This window comes from Mustela lutreola, chromosome 7, assembly GCF_030435805.1.
Source record: "Mustela lutreola isolate mMusLut2 chromosome 7, mMusLut2.pri, whole genome shotgun sequence".
Classification (NCBI taxonomy): Eukaryota; Metazoa; Chordata; class Mammalia; order Carnivora; family Mustelidae; genus Mustela; species Mustela lutreola.
Window position 1 is genome coordinate 70,727,492 of NC_081296.1, and position 16,525 is coordinate 70,744,016.

General features: G+C 38.3%; 1 protein-coding gene and 1 long non-coding RNA gene across 5 annotated transcripts in view; one reads left to right on the top strand and one right to left on the bottom strand.

Moving 5' to 3' along the window:
• TRIM69 (tripartite motif containing 69) overlaps positions 1 to 16,525 on the top strand; it is a 37,556-nt gene that overhangs the window by 18,997 nt on the left and 2,034 nt on the right. The window contains exons 2-6 of one of the 3 annotated variants that reach the window (XM_059181410.1): positions 1,715 to 2,191; positions 3,198 to 3,293; positions 5,886 to 6,143; positions 7,079 to 7,101; positions 7,184 to 7,308. In XM_059181410.1, the coding sequence (XP_059037393.1) occupies positions 1,715 to 2,191; positions 3,198 to 3,293; positions 5,886 to 6,143; positions 7,079 to 7,101; positions 7,184 to 7,308 (979 nt within the window). The remainder of the gene's footprint in view (positions 1 to 1,714; positions 2,192 to 3,197; positions 3,294 to 5,885; positions 6,144 to 7,078; positions 7,102 to 7,183; positions 7,309 to 16,525) is intronic. The other 2 variants (XM_059181411.1, XM_059181412.1) reach the window with 2 other exon arrangements.
• The window catches only part of LOC131836226 (uncharacterized), an 80,043-nt gene that overhangs the window by 5,231 nt on the left and 58,287 nt on the right, over positions 1 to 16,525 (bottom strand). The gene's annotated exons all lie outside the window — the stretch shown is intronic.

A 16,525-nucleotide genomic window follows, 5' to 3' on the forward strand; every position in this document is an offset into this window, starting at 1 on the left:
GTCCAATTGTCTATCAACAGTAAGATGAGTAAATACAATTTCCACCAATAGAATATCATATGGAAGTGAAAATGAATGACTTTCAGTTATGTGTATTAACACAGATAAATCTTAAAAGTTACACTGAACAAAGAAAATGAAACAAATCTATATATATACATATACACATACACACACACACACACACACACACACACATATAGATATGAATTGGAATGTTCTCAGCAACAATATTTATAATGGCCTGAAACTGTTAACTACCCAAAAGTCTTTCAACAGTTGAATGGAGAAATAAATTATGCTATATTTACACAATAGATGAATGGACTATAATTACATAGAATTATATGCAAAAATCTCACAAATTCAAGGTTGATAAAAGAAGTCAGCAACAGGGCATCTGGGTGGCTCAGTCATTAATTGTCTGCCTTTGGCTCAGGTCATGATCCCAGGGTCCTGGGATTGAGCCCCACATCAGGCTCCCTGCTCAGTGGAGGGCCTGCTCCTTCTCCCACTTCCTCTGCTTGTTTCCTCTCTCACTGTCTCTGTGTGTCAAGTAAATAAATAAAATCTTAAAAAAAAATTAGCAACAAAAGAATAAATAGTGCATGCATTTATATAAAATTCAAAAACAGGCAAACTAGTATATAGTGTTGGAAGTCAAGACAGGGGTCAACCTTGATGAGGGATAATGACTTGAAGTAGGTATATGGGAGACTTCTGGAATGCTATTAGTTTTGTTTTCTGATCAGGGTGATGATTACACAGATGTGTTCATTTTGTGAAGAGTCATTTAATTATATGCATGATTCTGCATTTTTCTATATGTATGTTATTTCTTTAATGTGTTCTTTTTTATTTTTATTTTATTATTTATTTATTTATTTATTTATTGGACAGAGAGAGATCACAAGCAAGCAGAGAGGCAGACAGAGAAAGAGGAGGAAGCAGGCTCCTTGCTGAGCAAAGAGCCCGATGCGGGGCTCGATTGCACGACTCTGAGATCATGACCTAAGCCGAAGGCAGCGGCTTAACCCACTGAGCCACCCAGGCGCCACCACTTTTTTATTTTTTTAAAGAGTTTATTTATATATTTGACAGAGAGATCACAAGTAGGCAGAGAGGCAGGCAGAGAGAGAGGGAAGCAGACTCCATGCTGAGCAGAGAGCCCAATGCGGGGCTCGATCCCAGGACCTGAGATCATGACCTGAGCTGAAGGCAGAGGCTTTAACCCACTGAGACACCAAGGTGCCCCTGGGGAATGTGTTCTTAAAAAGGAGGAGGAAAAGACTAGATGATATTATGGTTGGTGATATTATATCACTGAGGAATCTGATCTTCCAATTCTTTGTATGTGACTTCTAGAAACAAAACAAAACAAAACAAAAAGGTAATAAATAGTAAAACAAAAGTTGAAAGTAAAACTTTTAATTAATACATTGGGAAAGTGGGTGGAAAGAATATACAATAAAAAACATTCTTAGTTTGAATACTCTTTCTTTTGCCTTAGTTCTCTGTTAAAGTTTAAATAGTGTTGGGAGTAGAAATAACATTAGAAAATGATGAATTTATCAGATCACTTTCAAAGAGGAGACCGGTGCTTTTACTCTGGCTGTACCTATTCTCAGTTTCTTTAAGAATGGAGCCCACTCTCCTGGAGTGTTGAAATGGGCAGCAGGAAAGTGAAACTCATTTTAGTTGTTCTTTTCCAAAGGTACCTTCCAGACCCTGCTCCAACATTGAGCCAGGCAACTACGAGGAAGTATGTGATCTGATCACCCAGATACCCTCTAAAGTGCAGATACAAGATATTACTAAGGAGCTACACTGCCCACTGTGTAATGATTGGTTCCGTGATCCATTGATGCTAAGCTGTGGCCACAACTTCTGCCAGGCCTGTATCCAAAACTTTTGGAAGCAGCAAGCAAAGGAAACATTCTGTCCTGAGTGTAAGATGCTATGTCAATATAGCAACTGTACATTCAACCTTGTACTTGAGAAGCTGGTAGAGAAGATTAAGAAGCTACCCTTACTCAAGGGCCATCCACAGTGCCCAGAGCATGGAGAGAACCTGAAAATATTCAGTAAGCCAGATGGAAAACTGATCTGCTTTCAATGCAAAGATGCTCGGTTGTCTGTGGGGCAGTCTAAAGATTTCCTGCAGATCTCTGATGCTGTCCATTTCTTCATGGTGGGTGAGCCCTGGACCTTGAAAAATGCCTTAGGAAAGCTGGGAAAAATCTTTTGTAGGGTTTCTTCTCTATGCCAACCTTTATTCAGATGATTATTAGTAAGCTTAGAAAATACAACATATCTTGCAAAGTTCTTTCTCTAGAGTTGCTGATTATAGGAAAGGAGCAGTGGAGTAGCTCTGGCCTACTCACTCAATCAATCAAATATTGACCTCTTTGCTGCCATGAGAGAACTCTATTAGACCCCATATAGAGTATGGATGTACAAGATATTGCTCTTATTATAAAAGTTTTGAAATTTAGTCAAGTTTAAAATGAATAAAACAACAGAAGCAAGATAGTCTATTGAGAGCTAAATTTTGTCACATTGTAATCATAAATATTTATAATTTCAAAGAAGATTAGAGAAAACTGAAATAGGGGATGTATGGTGAAGGAAAGCTTGAAGTGGGAAATAATTTACATTTGAATGGGCGAAAGGAAGAAATGAGTATTTTTTTTTAAAGATTTTATTTACTTATTTGACGGAGGGAGAGAGATCACAAGTAGGCAGAGAGGCAGGCAGAGAGAGGAAGGGAAGCAGGCTCCCCACTGAGCAGAGAGCCAGATGTGGGGCTCGATCCCAGGACCCTGGGATCATGACCCAGGCAGAAGGCAGAGGCTTAACCCACTGAGCCACCCAGTCACCCCAGGAATGAGTATTCTAAATGATAACAATATAAGTAGAAGTATAGTTAGTGAGAACAGTATTACTACAGTAGAAAATGCAGAGTTATCTTCTTCAAACCCCTATAGTAAGCTAATAAGAGCATAAAACTAAGTTTTTCTGCGACTTGTTATTTTCTTTACAATTCTTTGAAGAAACAGGAATTATGATTCAGGGGAAAGGAAGCACTTGCAGAAATAACTTGCTTTTTTCCCCTGACACCCTGGGGCTTAGAGATACACACCTATGGCCTGACATCTCCCAAGTTAGTGTGGATTAACTCTATGTGGTATCTCCAGAAGGAGCTCACCACCCATCAAGATGAACTGGAAGCAACCCTGAAGGAACTTCAGTCCCTGAAGAATATGCAGAAAGATGCTATTGCTGCTTACAAGGTGAGAAGCAGGGTAAAGGGGTTATAGAACTGAAACACCTTGCTTGTAACTTCAGCTATATGAGTAGAAAGGTGCCTATATGTATATTATCAATATACTAAATGGCACCTGGGCTATAGAATTAGAAAGTGGACACTGTATGAAATAAGTTTTCAATGGTTGATCAACACAGAGAATAGACTGACCTTTCCTGTTACATGCTGATACTTCTGATGGCTCAGTCACTAGGTGATTGTTCTGAGGTCATGATCTGTCTCATCTTTCCTCTTCTATATGGCAAAATAATGGATTTATCAGAGGAATCCACTAAAGATTTTTATGCCCAAAGAAATATCTTTCTTTTCTTTGGGTTTATAACCAGACTACTTCTGACTGCAGGTCTCTCGGATTGCTGTTTTTTACCATTCAATTTGATCTTTCTTAGCTTCCCCCAAACGAAATAAACTATTGCCTAGAGCTTCACAGGAGCTCTAGGAGAACATTAATAGTTAGAAACTTGGCAAAGCAGTTCCTAGGTTATGGGGCTAAACTGGGGGTTCTATTTCTTCATTAATTATTCTATGGAAGAGAATCTTCTCTGGCTTTTGGCATCTGGAAGAAGAAACATGTACAGTGAGAGAAAGAAGGATAGATGGAAATAATGATGTCTCCAGAAAATGTTGTTTCTGTTGTAAGAGTTCTCAGTTCAGCTATTACAGTCAACATTCATTCACTCAAAAAATATTTATTGAGTGGAAAAAGTATTACACTAGATACCATATTATACTAGGGTGCTATTAATTCCATTACTAGCAATAAAATGACAACTGTGATAATTACTATAAATGAAAATAAAGGGTACCATAAGAACATACATATGAAGAAATAATCTAGGCTACAGGAGGGCTATTCTCTGAAGAAATCACCCATTAAAATTGAAAACTGAAGGATAGGTAACTTAGCCAAGTGAACTGGTTGAGGGGAATATGAAGGAAGTGGCCTGGAGAAGAATGTACTTGAGAAGTACATTCTATGTTCTTGAAGAGCAAAGAGCATATGGAAAAGTCCTGAAATAGGAAGTTAGTTGAGAAAAGTTCTGAGATAGGAAGCTAGACAGAGGGCCAATAAAACTGGATTATGGTAATGCAAGATGAGACTGAAGAGGCAGATATGAGTCCAATTATGTAGGCCCTTATAGATAACATTAGGATATTTGAACTTCTTCCTATGAATAAGAAGCCATCATAGGGTTCAAACAGGACATGATTTCATCTCATTTTGAAAATATGAGTCTAGTTCTAGTGGCTATGTGAAGAGACAAGTATAATTTTAGAAGGCTACTGCAGTTATTCCAGAGAGTAATGATAGTAACTTGGACTAGAAAGGCAGCAGAGATAGAAATAAACAACTTTAGCATATGCTTTAGAGATTAAAAAAAAAAAAAAAGAAACGAAAAACAAGCTGGATGTGGTGACCAATTAGATGGGATGGGTGAGTGGAAACATCAAATAGACAGTTGGATACAGGAATCTGGAGCTCAGAAGTTGGTCTAGGCTGTAAATAAGAAGTCAGTATAGAGATTGACTTAAATCTGAGGAAGGAGAGGATATTACCTAAAAAGAGAATATATAATGAGAAGAGGAAAGAGCCCCGGACAGAATATCAAATAACTCTAATACTTAGAGTTTGGTTAGAAGAGACAGATCCAACAAATAAGGCAGAGAAACAGTGATGAAATAGGTAAAAGGAAAACTGGAAAAGTGTGAGCTAGAGAATAGAATGAATTTTAAGAGTGCCATTATAATAATGGACCATAAAATCCAAGCTGGATAAGAGGAGATATGGAGACAGAAGACGATGATGAACAGAAATAGAAAGGGTCAATGAATAAGAGGTTTTGATGATGTCCAGTAATTGTTGCAATAGAATTACCTGATTAAGTGAGCATAAGAAGTTAATTTTGGAGAGAGTGAAATTGCTGGGGATGATAAAGTCCTGTGTGATTAAGGGAATTAGTAGATAAAGGTGGAGATCACTAGAAATGGGGAGGATAAGGATCTGAGAAGCCCGGATGTCAGAGGGTTCACCCCTGAGGATGTTGCAGTACCTTAGGAAAGCTGTAAAGCAGTTATCAATTTCAGTGCTTCAGACATTGCCCATTCCTGCTTCTTCTATATTGTCCTGGAAGCAGAAGTACATCCCTCCAACTCTGATTTCTAGATAAGAATAGTTCTTTCAGCCTCCTTATGGCTCCAGTTTAACAGCATCACTTGGTAGACATCGGTTTGTACTTCTGGGTAGGAGGGTACTATCATTCATTCTAGAATGTTTAATTAATTAGCCCCACAGCCTTATTTAATATGGCATTGGTTACCATCCTCAGTACTGCAATAGGTACCTAGAGACCACTTTGACTATTTCATTCCTGAACTGTTGAACTAACTAAGAAAAACAAAGTAAGTTTCCCAAAGGACTTCTACTATTTAGTATGATTGAGTGATGATACTCAAGAGCCGTTTTAATGCATCTTCCTGTTAAATGGTATTTCCCAAGTTGTATGAGTACTGGTGGTGTGGGCCCCCATCCCCAAGTGCTAGTCTCAGTAATTACCAGGGTGATGATCATGGAGGTTTCCAGGAAAACAAGCTACATCTGCAGCAACACATCTCCTTGGAGTTTCTAAAGCTACATCAGTTCCTGCACAGCAAAGAAAAGAACATTTTAAATGAGCTCCGAGAAGAGGGGAAAGCCTTGAATGAGGAGATGGAGCTAAATATGAACCAGCTTCAGGAACAGTGTCTCCTAGCCAAGGAAATGTTGATGAGCATCCAAGCACGGATGGAACAGCAGAATCCCTTCGAGTTTCTCAAAGTGAGACTCCCTATCAACATAATTATGGGTACAATAGTTGGGAAAAGAAGGTAGAAAGATGTAGAAATAGCTTTTCCCCACCAGGAGGGGGTAAGAAAAACCTATTGTAGTCCTCATAAGATTCTCAGGGAGAAAAGCAGAAGGCTACTTTTGCCTTACACTCAATAAGAAGCTTTACTTTCACCCTCCTAAAAAAGATAATAAATGCCATTAATAATGGCATCTGTTAATATTTTAATATTTCTTCATAAAGAACTTTGAAGGTTTTTTTCTCAAAAATAAGAATATTGCAACCTGAGTTGTATCTTAGACTGGCTTTCAACTGACCTGTTTGAAAGATGTTTGCCAGTCTTTCCTACTTGAAGCTTGGCCTTTAAAGTGTCATTATCATCTCAGCCCTCAGAAGCGTACTTAGCCAGAGCAAGAAAAAGTAGCTTTGGGACTGGAAGGCCTCTGGTGTTTTTCTACTGAAAACAGTAGAAGTAGAAATGGCCTATTAATTTCTCTTTCTCTTTTTTTAAAAGATTTTATTTGAGAGAGAGAGAGAACACAGAGGGAGAGGGAGAAGCAGACTCCCCACAGATCAGAAAGTCCGATGTGGGGCTCTATCCCAAGATCCTAAAATCATGACCTGGGCCAAAAGCAGCCACTTAACCAACTGGTAACCCAGGCATCCCAATTTCTCTTGTTCCACGTAAAAGGGAACTCTAGAAAATCAGAATAAGATAAAACCAGTTTGTCATGGGTTAGATGAAGGACACCTGATCAGAAAAGGCATACGGAGGATGGGAGGAGTTAGTGCTGATAGAATGAGGACATCTGCACAGGATCCCAGTATTGATGGTGAAATTCTGGTGGTAGCCAGTATCACCAAAGAAATTTCTGGTGTTGATAAGCAGGCATCTAACTTCTTTATTACTCCTTTCCTCTTATAGGATATCTCATCTCTTTTGGATAGGTAAGTGTTTCTGTATGGTATTAACATCTTTCCTTCAGTCCCTGGAGGATGTCTAAGAATAAACTATTTATGTCCCCTGCAGCTTGGAACAAGGAACAAAGGTGTTGATGCCCAGAGAGCTTATCTCCAGAAAGCTGAACCCAGGCCTGTACAAAGGTCCCATCCAATATATGATGTGGAGGGAAATGCAGTTTTCTCTCTCTCCAGGTATCAGTGGGTAGTAGTTATTGGTTTTTGGGTCTCCCAGGAATCTATGTTCCTTCTGTGGGACCTTGTCTGTGGCCCTAATTAGTACTATAGAGTTTGCGATGGGGTAAGGGTAGAGTTTAGCCAAAAGACGACTATGGTTAAGACTTCAGTCAATGTGACTGAATTTCTTCTTGTACCATGACCAAGAATTTATGACTTTTCATTGGGAAAGAGAGTCTGATGTGAGAATTATTTCTCAGCCTATGATTTTGTTTCACTGTTCTATCAAATGTGACAACCAGTTATTTTATCCTGTTTTTCTTAATCAGTTCCATAAATCCCTGGGCTTTTCTGCCCTGAACAAGGAGGTTACTATACATACTTTTTTTTTGAAGATTTTATTTATTTATTTGTCATAGAGAGAGAGAGAGAGTGAGAGAGAATACACAAGCAGGCAGAGTGGCAGGCAGAGGCAGCAAGAGAAGCAGGCTTCCCACCAAGCAAGGAACCCAATGCAGGACTTGATCCCAGAACCCTGGGATCACAACCTGAGCCGAAGGCAGTGGCTTAACCAACTGAGCCACCCAAGCATCCCTGTACATACTTTTTTATGTAATAGAGTCTTTTTTTTTTAAAAAAGATTTTATTTATTTATTTGACAGAGAGAGAGATCACAAGTAGACAGAGAGGCAGGCAGAGAAAGAGAGAGAGAGAGGGGGAAGCAGTCTCCCTGCTGAGCAGAGAGCCCGATGCGGGACTCGATCCCAGGACCCTGAGATCATGACCTGAGCCAAAGGCAATGGCTTAACCCACTGAGCCACCCAGGTACCCCTGTAATAGAGTCTTTATAGATCCTCTTGTGTTTGATGTTCCTAATGTATAACATTTTAGGAGACTCTTTAGAGATCTTCAGTGCTTCAAAAGAAAACTAATAATTTCAACAGATGTGTCGAATAAGGACACAAGTTTTTGTTTATCCTGCAGATACCAAGGGACTGAGCAGGAAAAAAGAACTCAAATGACAATTCAAGAACATAAAGTTCTGGGCGCCTGGGTGGCTCAGTTGGTTGGATGACTGCCTTCAGCTCAGGTCATGATCCTGGAGTCCCGGGATTGAGTCCCGCATCGGACTCCCAGCTCCATGGGAAGTCTGCTTCTCCCTCTGACCTTCTCCTCGTTCATGCTCTCTCTCACTGTCTCTCTATTAAATAAATAAATAAAATCTTAAAAAAAAAAAGAACATAAAGTTCTAAGTAATATTTATAAAATAAAATTCTAAATATTTTTAAATTCACATACATTTATTATTATTGTTTGTAGTTACTGATTTAATGAAAATCACAAATTTATTCCTGTTAATAAATTTTCCAAGTAATTGACAATGAAAACACAGCTTTGCTGAAGTTTAATTAATACAGAATAAAATTTACCAATTTTAAGTGTGCAATTTGATGAGTTTTGACAAATGTATCAACTTCTGTAAACATCTCTAAAAGTTTCAATCACCCCAAAACTCCATATTCCTTTGTAGTTAGTCCCTTCATTCTCCTCCTAGTCCCTAACACTCACAGATCTGCTTTATTTCACTTTAGTTGCGCCTTTTGTAAACTCTCAAATAAATGGAATCATACATCATGTAATCTTTTCTATCTGGCTTTTTTCACTTAGCATAATGCTTTCTGAGATTTACCTATGTTATGTAATTGCATATATCAATAATCTTGTTTTATGGAAACATCACTGCACAGTGATGTATCTTTTCCCATCTTATTTTTAACTTATTAGTGTTTTTATATTTCAGGTACATTTTATGTAGCTAGCATGTAAAGCCTTGTGGGTTTTTAAATCTGATCTGATAATCTTTTAATTGAGGCATTTTGACCCCTGACATTTAATGTTATTATCAATATGATTGGGCTCAAATCTAGCATCTTGGTATTTGTTTCTACTTATAACATCTGTGCTAACTGGGGAAGTATTTGTAAGGTTTCTCATTATAAAGTTAATCCCTGACCCCTTTACACTATGGAAGGAAGTCACCATGCACAGCCCACACTTAAGGAGTGTAGACTATCTACATTTGGAATTCTTCTGCATGGGAGATTTGTTTCTGCCAGCTGGTCATTTTTTATTGAATGCCAAACATGATCAATTTTACATTGCTGTTCACTGGATCTTGTTGTAATCCTTTAAATTCTATTGGATTTAACTTTGGCATAACCTTTTTCCTTTTGATGCTTTTATTAAGCTTTGTTGAGTTGTTTAAGCTTTGCTAGAGTGCTTCAAGAGCAGTCTTTAATGTAGGGCTAACTCAGCCCATTTCCTAATGTAATATCCTTCTGAGTACTCTGCCTGATGTTCCATATATTACAAAGTTTTCCCATTATGGCTTGCAGGATTGAAAACCATTGCCAGACTTGTGTGAGCCCTAGTAATTGTTCAGCCTCCCGTTTTCTAGAGATTCTTTCACTGGCCCTAATTAGTTTCACTGCACATTAATACAACCTTAAGGGAATCCCTTCATTGATATTTGAAAGTCTCTATATAGCTCCCTCTTCTGTGTTACTCTACTCTGCAAATTCGAGCAGTGTTCAGATCACATGTTTTACTTCTTGTACTCTTTGCCCTGTAAAATCAAAATTCACTTCTAGCAATCATTTAAAGCACAAACTGACTTTTCTTTATTTTTGGTATAAGTCGACATCTAAGAAAATATAATGAGATTCATTTAATCTATGGTTATTTTACTAATAACGTAACTGTGGTCAAACCTTGGTAAAATATACTTCTTACTTTTTATTTCTAGACCTTTGCTTATTCTTTAGGTTCGTATTTTCTCTATTCCTAACTTATAATATAAGCTATTGTTTTAGGGCAGAGGCTGGATCTTTTTTTCTTTTTTTAAAATAAATGGTCTGATAGTAAATATTTTAGTTTTTGTGGATTGCATGTTTCAACAAAATTTAACTACTTAACTGTCATTGCAGTGAAATGGCAATCATAGGGGTGCCTGGCTGGCTCATTATTAAGCATCTGCCTTTGGCTCAGGTCATGATCCCAGGATCCTGGGATTGAGCCCCACATTGGGCTCCCTGCTTGGTGGGAAGCCTGCTTTTCCCCCTCTCCCACTGCCCCTGCTTGTGTTCTCTCTCTCTCTCTCTCTCTCTCTCTCTCTCTCGTTGTGTCTCTCACAGTCGAATAAACAAATAAAACAAACAAAAAAAGAAATGGCAATCATTTACAATGTGTAAATGAATGGCTGTTAATGTGTTTAATTTTCAGTTAATGTTTTCAATACAAATTTATTTACAAAACAGGCAGCAGGCTACCTTTGTCTGCTGGTTGTAGTTTTATCAATTCCAGTGTATGGAATAATTCAATTTAAAACACTTTAATACAGGGTGCCTGGGTGGCTCAGTTGGTTGAGAAACTGCCTTTGGCTCAGGTCATGATACTGGGCTCCCAGGATCAAGTCCCCCACATCAGGCTCCCTGCTTGGCTACTCTCATACTCTCTCTCTCTCTCATTCTCTCTCTCTCAAATAAATAAATAAAATCTTTTAAAAAATCACTTTACTGGGGCCTGGGTGGCTCAGTTGGTTAAGCAACTGCCTTTGGCTCAGGTCATGATCCTGGAGTCCTGGGATCGAGTCCCACATCGGACTCCCTGCTTGCCAGGGAGTCTACTTCTCCCACTGATCTTTCTCCTCTCATGCTCACTCTCTCTCTCTCTCTCAAATAAATAAATTAAATCATTAAAAAAAATTTAAAACCACCTTATTTCTTTTAGTTGTGTACCAGTAAAACATTACCAAAGTTTATTCATTTATTCAACACTCTCTTTTGGAAAGCCTAGTATGTACTAAGCACTAAGTTGGACTCAATTGATGCAGAAATAAAAAGACATAATTTCTGTCCCAGGAAGGAGACACTAAAAGACCAGAGTAGAGTCTATGACTAGCTACCTATGCTAAAAGTTAAGAGCTAAGCCAAAGGCATGAGAATGGGAATGGAAAATAAAGAATAGATCCTAGGGGCACCTGGGTGGCTCAGTGGGTTAGAGCCTCTGCCTTTGGCTCGGGTCGTGATCCCAGGGCGCTGGGATAGAGCCCCTAGTTGGGCTCTCTGCTCGGTGGGAAGCCTGCTTCCTCCTCTCTCTCTCTGCCTGCTTCTCTGCCTGCTTGCGATCTCTCTCTGTCAAATAAATAAATAAAATCTTAAAAAAAAAAAAAGAATAGGTTCTAGAGACAGAATTCCAGAAGCTGAAATATACTGGATAGGAGTTCGTAGTAGGGGATAGGGAAAGGTAGTGTCAAGGATAAAACTACAGGAGATACAGATTTTAGAGGGGGTTGAGGAGTTCATTTTGGCCATGTTGTGTTGAAGGATCTATAGGAAAACTAAGTGAATATATTCAAATGGGTAACTATTCTAACCGGAGCTTAGAAGAGAGGCCAGGGCTAAAATAAGCGGTATTGAGTGGGGTGGCTGAAGCTGTTGATATAAATGAGATTTTCCAAGAAAAGTGAGAACATACAGTTAAGGAGGGAACATCTTATATAGAAATAAAGGGCAATGATGCCTCCCAAAAAGACTGAGGAATTTTGGCAAAAGAGGTTAAGAAGAAAACCAGGAAATGCAGTAGACACAGAATCTAAGGAAAAAGAGTGTCAAGAAGAAGGGAGCAGTCACTCATGCCAAACGTGAAGACCAATTTAGCAAATGACTGGAGGGGTACCTGGGTGGCTCAGTCAGTTAAGCACCCAACTCCTGATTTTGACTTCGGTCATGACTTCAGGGTTGTGAGACTAAGTTCTGCATTTGGGTTCCACACTGAGCCTAAGATTCTCTTTTCTTTCTCCCTCTCTCCTTTCATCCCCTACCCCATCTCTGTTCCTCTCCGAAAAAAAAAAAAAAAAAAAAAAAAAAAAAAAAAAAAAAAGAAAGAAAGAAGGAAAAGAAAAAAGAAAAACAGTGATTGGAAAGAGATTTTTTAACAGGGATGGGGACTTTGGTAAGGGCGATTTTTTTTTTTTTTAATTCAAGATAATTAACATGTCATGTGTTATATTAGTTTCAGGTACACAAAAAATGATTCAAGGATTCATATATTTCTCAGTGCTAATTAAGATAGGTGTACTCTTAATCCCCTCTATTTCACTCATTCTCCCACTCACCTCCCCTCTGGCAACCATCAGTTTGCTCTCTGTTTTTAAGAGTCTGTTTTCTTGGGACAACACCTGTTTGGCTCACCTGGTGGAGCATGCAACCCTTGATCTCATGGTCGGGAATTCAAGCACCCCCCATGATGGGTGTAGAGATTACTTAAAAATAAAATCTTTTTAAAAAGGGGGGGGAGTGGTCTCTTTTTCTTTGTTCATTTGTTTTGTTTCTTAAATTCCATGTATGAAAAAATCATATGGTATGTGTTTTTCTCTAACTTATTCACTTGATCCATCCATGTTGCCGCAAATGGCAAGATTTCATTCTTTTTTATGGCTGAGTAATATCCCATTGTATATATATCACCTCATTTTTAATCCATTCATCTACCGATGGACACTTAGGTTAGTTCCAGATCTTGGTTATTGTAAATAATGCTGCAGTAAACATAGGGGTGCATATATCTTTTCAAATTAGTGTTTTCATATTCTTTGGGTAAATACCCAGTAGTGGAATTACTGGATCATATGGTAATTCTATTTTTAACTTTTTGAGGAAACTCCATACTGTTTTCTATACTGGCTGCACCAATTTGCATTCCCACCAACAGTACACGAGAGTTCCATTTTCTCCGCATCTTCCAATACTTGTTATTTCTCATGTTATTGATTCTAGTCATTCTTACAGGAGTAAAGTAGCCTTAATTTGCATTTCTCTGAGGCTTAATGATGTTGAGCATCTCTTCAGGTGTCTGTTGGCCATATGTAGGTCTTCTTTGGAAAATGTCTATTCAGGTCCTCTGCCGGTTTTTAAAAATTTGATTGTTTTTTTGTTGTTGTTGTCTAAGTTCTTTATATATTTTGGAAATTAACCCCATAGAGGATATATCATTTGCAAATATCTTTTCTTGTGCAGTTGTGCAAGTTGTATGAATTATTTATATACTTCGGCTGCTAGGACTGTGAGTATACTAGTGTGTGTGGTTATCTTTCAGTGCAGCAATTTTAAATGAGTGGATTGTGTTTAAGTTATATTATGAAGGGTTCAGGAGTGATTTGAAATGAAGCAGTAGTGAAGTAAATAGGTCACTTGCTTGAGAAGCTTCACTAAAAGGGAAGATGTGAGTGTGGCAACAGAATCAAAAGAAGACTTTTAAAAACATTTTTAGTAATCTCTACACCCAACGTGGGGCTCGAACCCATGACCTCCACATCAAGAGTCACGTGCTCTTCCAGCTGAGCCAGGCAGGCACCCCAAAAAAGAACTTTTTAAAACATAGTGAAGGAAAACAGCCTATAGAAAGGCAGAAACCAATGGTATAGGACAGGGGATAACTTCCTGGAACACTGAAAAAATTAAATTAAATTAAATTTTAAAAAGATGGGATAACTAGTGGGAGGAGGGAAGAATGAGGGAGATCTAGCAGACAGAAGTATTGACTTTCCTCAGTTTCCTCTGAAAATGGAGAGAAGATAAAATGGTAGGGGTAAATAATTTTATCAAATGGAACTTGCAGAATGAGTGGTTAGAAGAGAGGGATTCCTATAAGATATACTATATTTTCTTTGTGAAGCAGGAGATGAAGTCATCTACTGGGCAATAAGGAAGGAAGTGATGGTATAGAGGTTTGAGGAGGTTGTTGCAGGCCTGAAATTGCTGTTGTGAGGAACTGGAAAGTATTTGATTGGGAAATATAGGAGTTCTAGGCAGTGCTGATGGTCAAACACAGAATGGAAATAACGAATCTGCAGTAATATCTACATGTGCAATTTTGTGATTTTCCTCCTACAATGGTCAGGAATTAGCATGTTAATTTTGATAGCTGGCGAGATCCAGGGTTGGAGAGTTGTGTGGCAGATGCTGCAGATACAAGGATAAAAGTGATAAGGTTACTGGCAATATAACTGTCAATGTTTAGTAGTTTAGGGAAGGATTTTAAGCCAGGAAGCAGCTAGATTAGAATAATAACGAGAAATGAAAGACTAGAGTTGTTAATAAAATCAAGTAATGGTTGTAGGGGAGATGAAAGTGAAAAAATAAAATATAAGAGGATGGGATATCTGAGTTTAAGATTTTAGAGAATGAGAGAATGAATAGTTCCCAATGACTACAAGATCCAGAATGTGGTCATTAATATGAAATATATTATATGAAATATAATGGAGTAAAAAATCACTAGCAGTAAAATCAAGAATGTAAGAATGGAAAAATGGCTATAGCCAAAAGATAGTGAAATCACTTGGGATGATGGGCTGGAGTTGGGGTAGAGGAGTAAAGTTAACCTAAAATGTAGAGAGTATAATGAGGAAGTCTGTACATAATAACATCAAATAGAGATAGAGGGTATTATGAAATGGAATGACAAGAGCCTCAAAAGAAAAGTGATTTTTACATGAGGATAGGGATTAGAGTAGCGGCCTAGAAATGCCAGAGGTAGCTCTGAAATTAGAAAATGAATAGTCTCATGAACTTTTCAAGTTGTATTTTTTTAAAGATTTTTATTTATTTATTTGACAGACAGATCTGAGTAGGTAGAGAGGCAGGGAGAGAGAGGAGGAAGCAGGCTCCCTACTGAGCAGAGAGCCCAATGTGGGACTCAATCAGGGCCTGAGCCAAAGGCAGAGGCTTTAACTCACAGAGCCACCCAGGCACCCCAACAAGTTGCATTTTTTGGGAGAAGAACCAGCCAGGTTTCTGTTACGGTAAGGTGATGAGAGAAATCTGTAAAGTGAGGATGCAGGAGAGTTATTTAGAGAGGGAGTTCTACAGGGCAAAGTGAAAGGGATGGGTGGGAGGAGTAGGAGGATGGGTGAAGGCAGAGGAACCAAAGAACAGACCAATGGGGATAAGAGTACATTAAAGGATAAATCATTGGGAGGGTCTACATTATGGGTTGTGGCCAAGCATAACAAGAATAAGAAGCATGGTGGGATTAGTTAGGTGTCAAGGATTCAAATGGAATTCTGAAGTTCATTTATTTATTTAACAAATAGTTACTTGAATGCTTGAACAAATAGTTACTTGAATGCTTGAATGAACTATGAACAGTTACAGATTTTGAAGGTATGTGAGGAAACAAAATAAAGTCCCTACCCTCTCAGAGATTACATTCTAGTGGAAGAAATGGACATTGAAACAGTAAATAATTTCACAAAGTGAAAACCATTGTTAAAACAAATCAAGTAAGGTGTATTTAGTAAGTAAGTATTCATGAGAAAAAATAAAGTAGGATAAGGGTACAAACAGTGATGGACAGATGAAACTACTATTTTTGGCATTAGCCAGAAAATAAACTTTGAGGAGTTAACTCCTCCCTCCCTATGTTTTATTATGTATTTATTCCTCCCTATGTATTTATTCCAGACATTTCCAAACGTACAGAAAACTTTAAAGAATTTTATAGTGAACACTGCAGTATCTATTTATATTCTATTACTGATATCTCACTGAACTTGCATGAACAAAGGCTGGAATAATATAAAGGAGTAAACCATATGGGGAAAGAGTGTGTGAGGACGAGGAAAGAAAGTGTAAAGACCCTCAAGTCTGAAAGAGTTTGGTATATTCAAGAAACAGCCAAAAGGTAGAGGTGATTGGATCAAAGTAAAGAAGGAAGGTATGTGTTAGGAGGTGAGGTCACAGAAGTAGGTAAATCATGTAGGTCCTGTTTGCTCTGTAAGGACTCCAGATTTTATCTTGGGTGTGATGGAAAGAATTAAGAGTGTGTTGATTAGAACTGGATGATTTCATTCATATGGCAGAATAGGATGCAGATGGGCAAGAGCAGAAAAAGAACAGTTAAAAAGCTACTGCAATAGTCCAGGCTAGCAGTATTTGTGAAAGTTAACTGTCTGTATTCTGAGTAGGCTCAGGATATATTTTAAAGGTGGAGTTGACAGAATTTACTGTTGAACTGAATATGGTATGAGAAGAAAAGAGGGGAGGCAAAGCTGACTTCTATCTTTGGAGCCAGGGCATGCTGAGTTAGCTGGAGGTGTGAGAGGTTTGGTGACAACAGCAGACTGCAGTTCTAAAAAGGTTGGTAAGGAGTCTGACAACTCTAAAGAAATCCC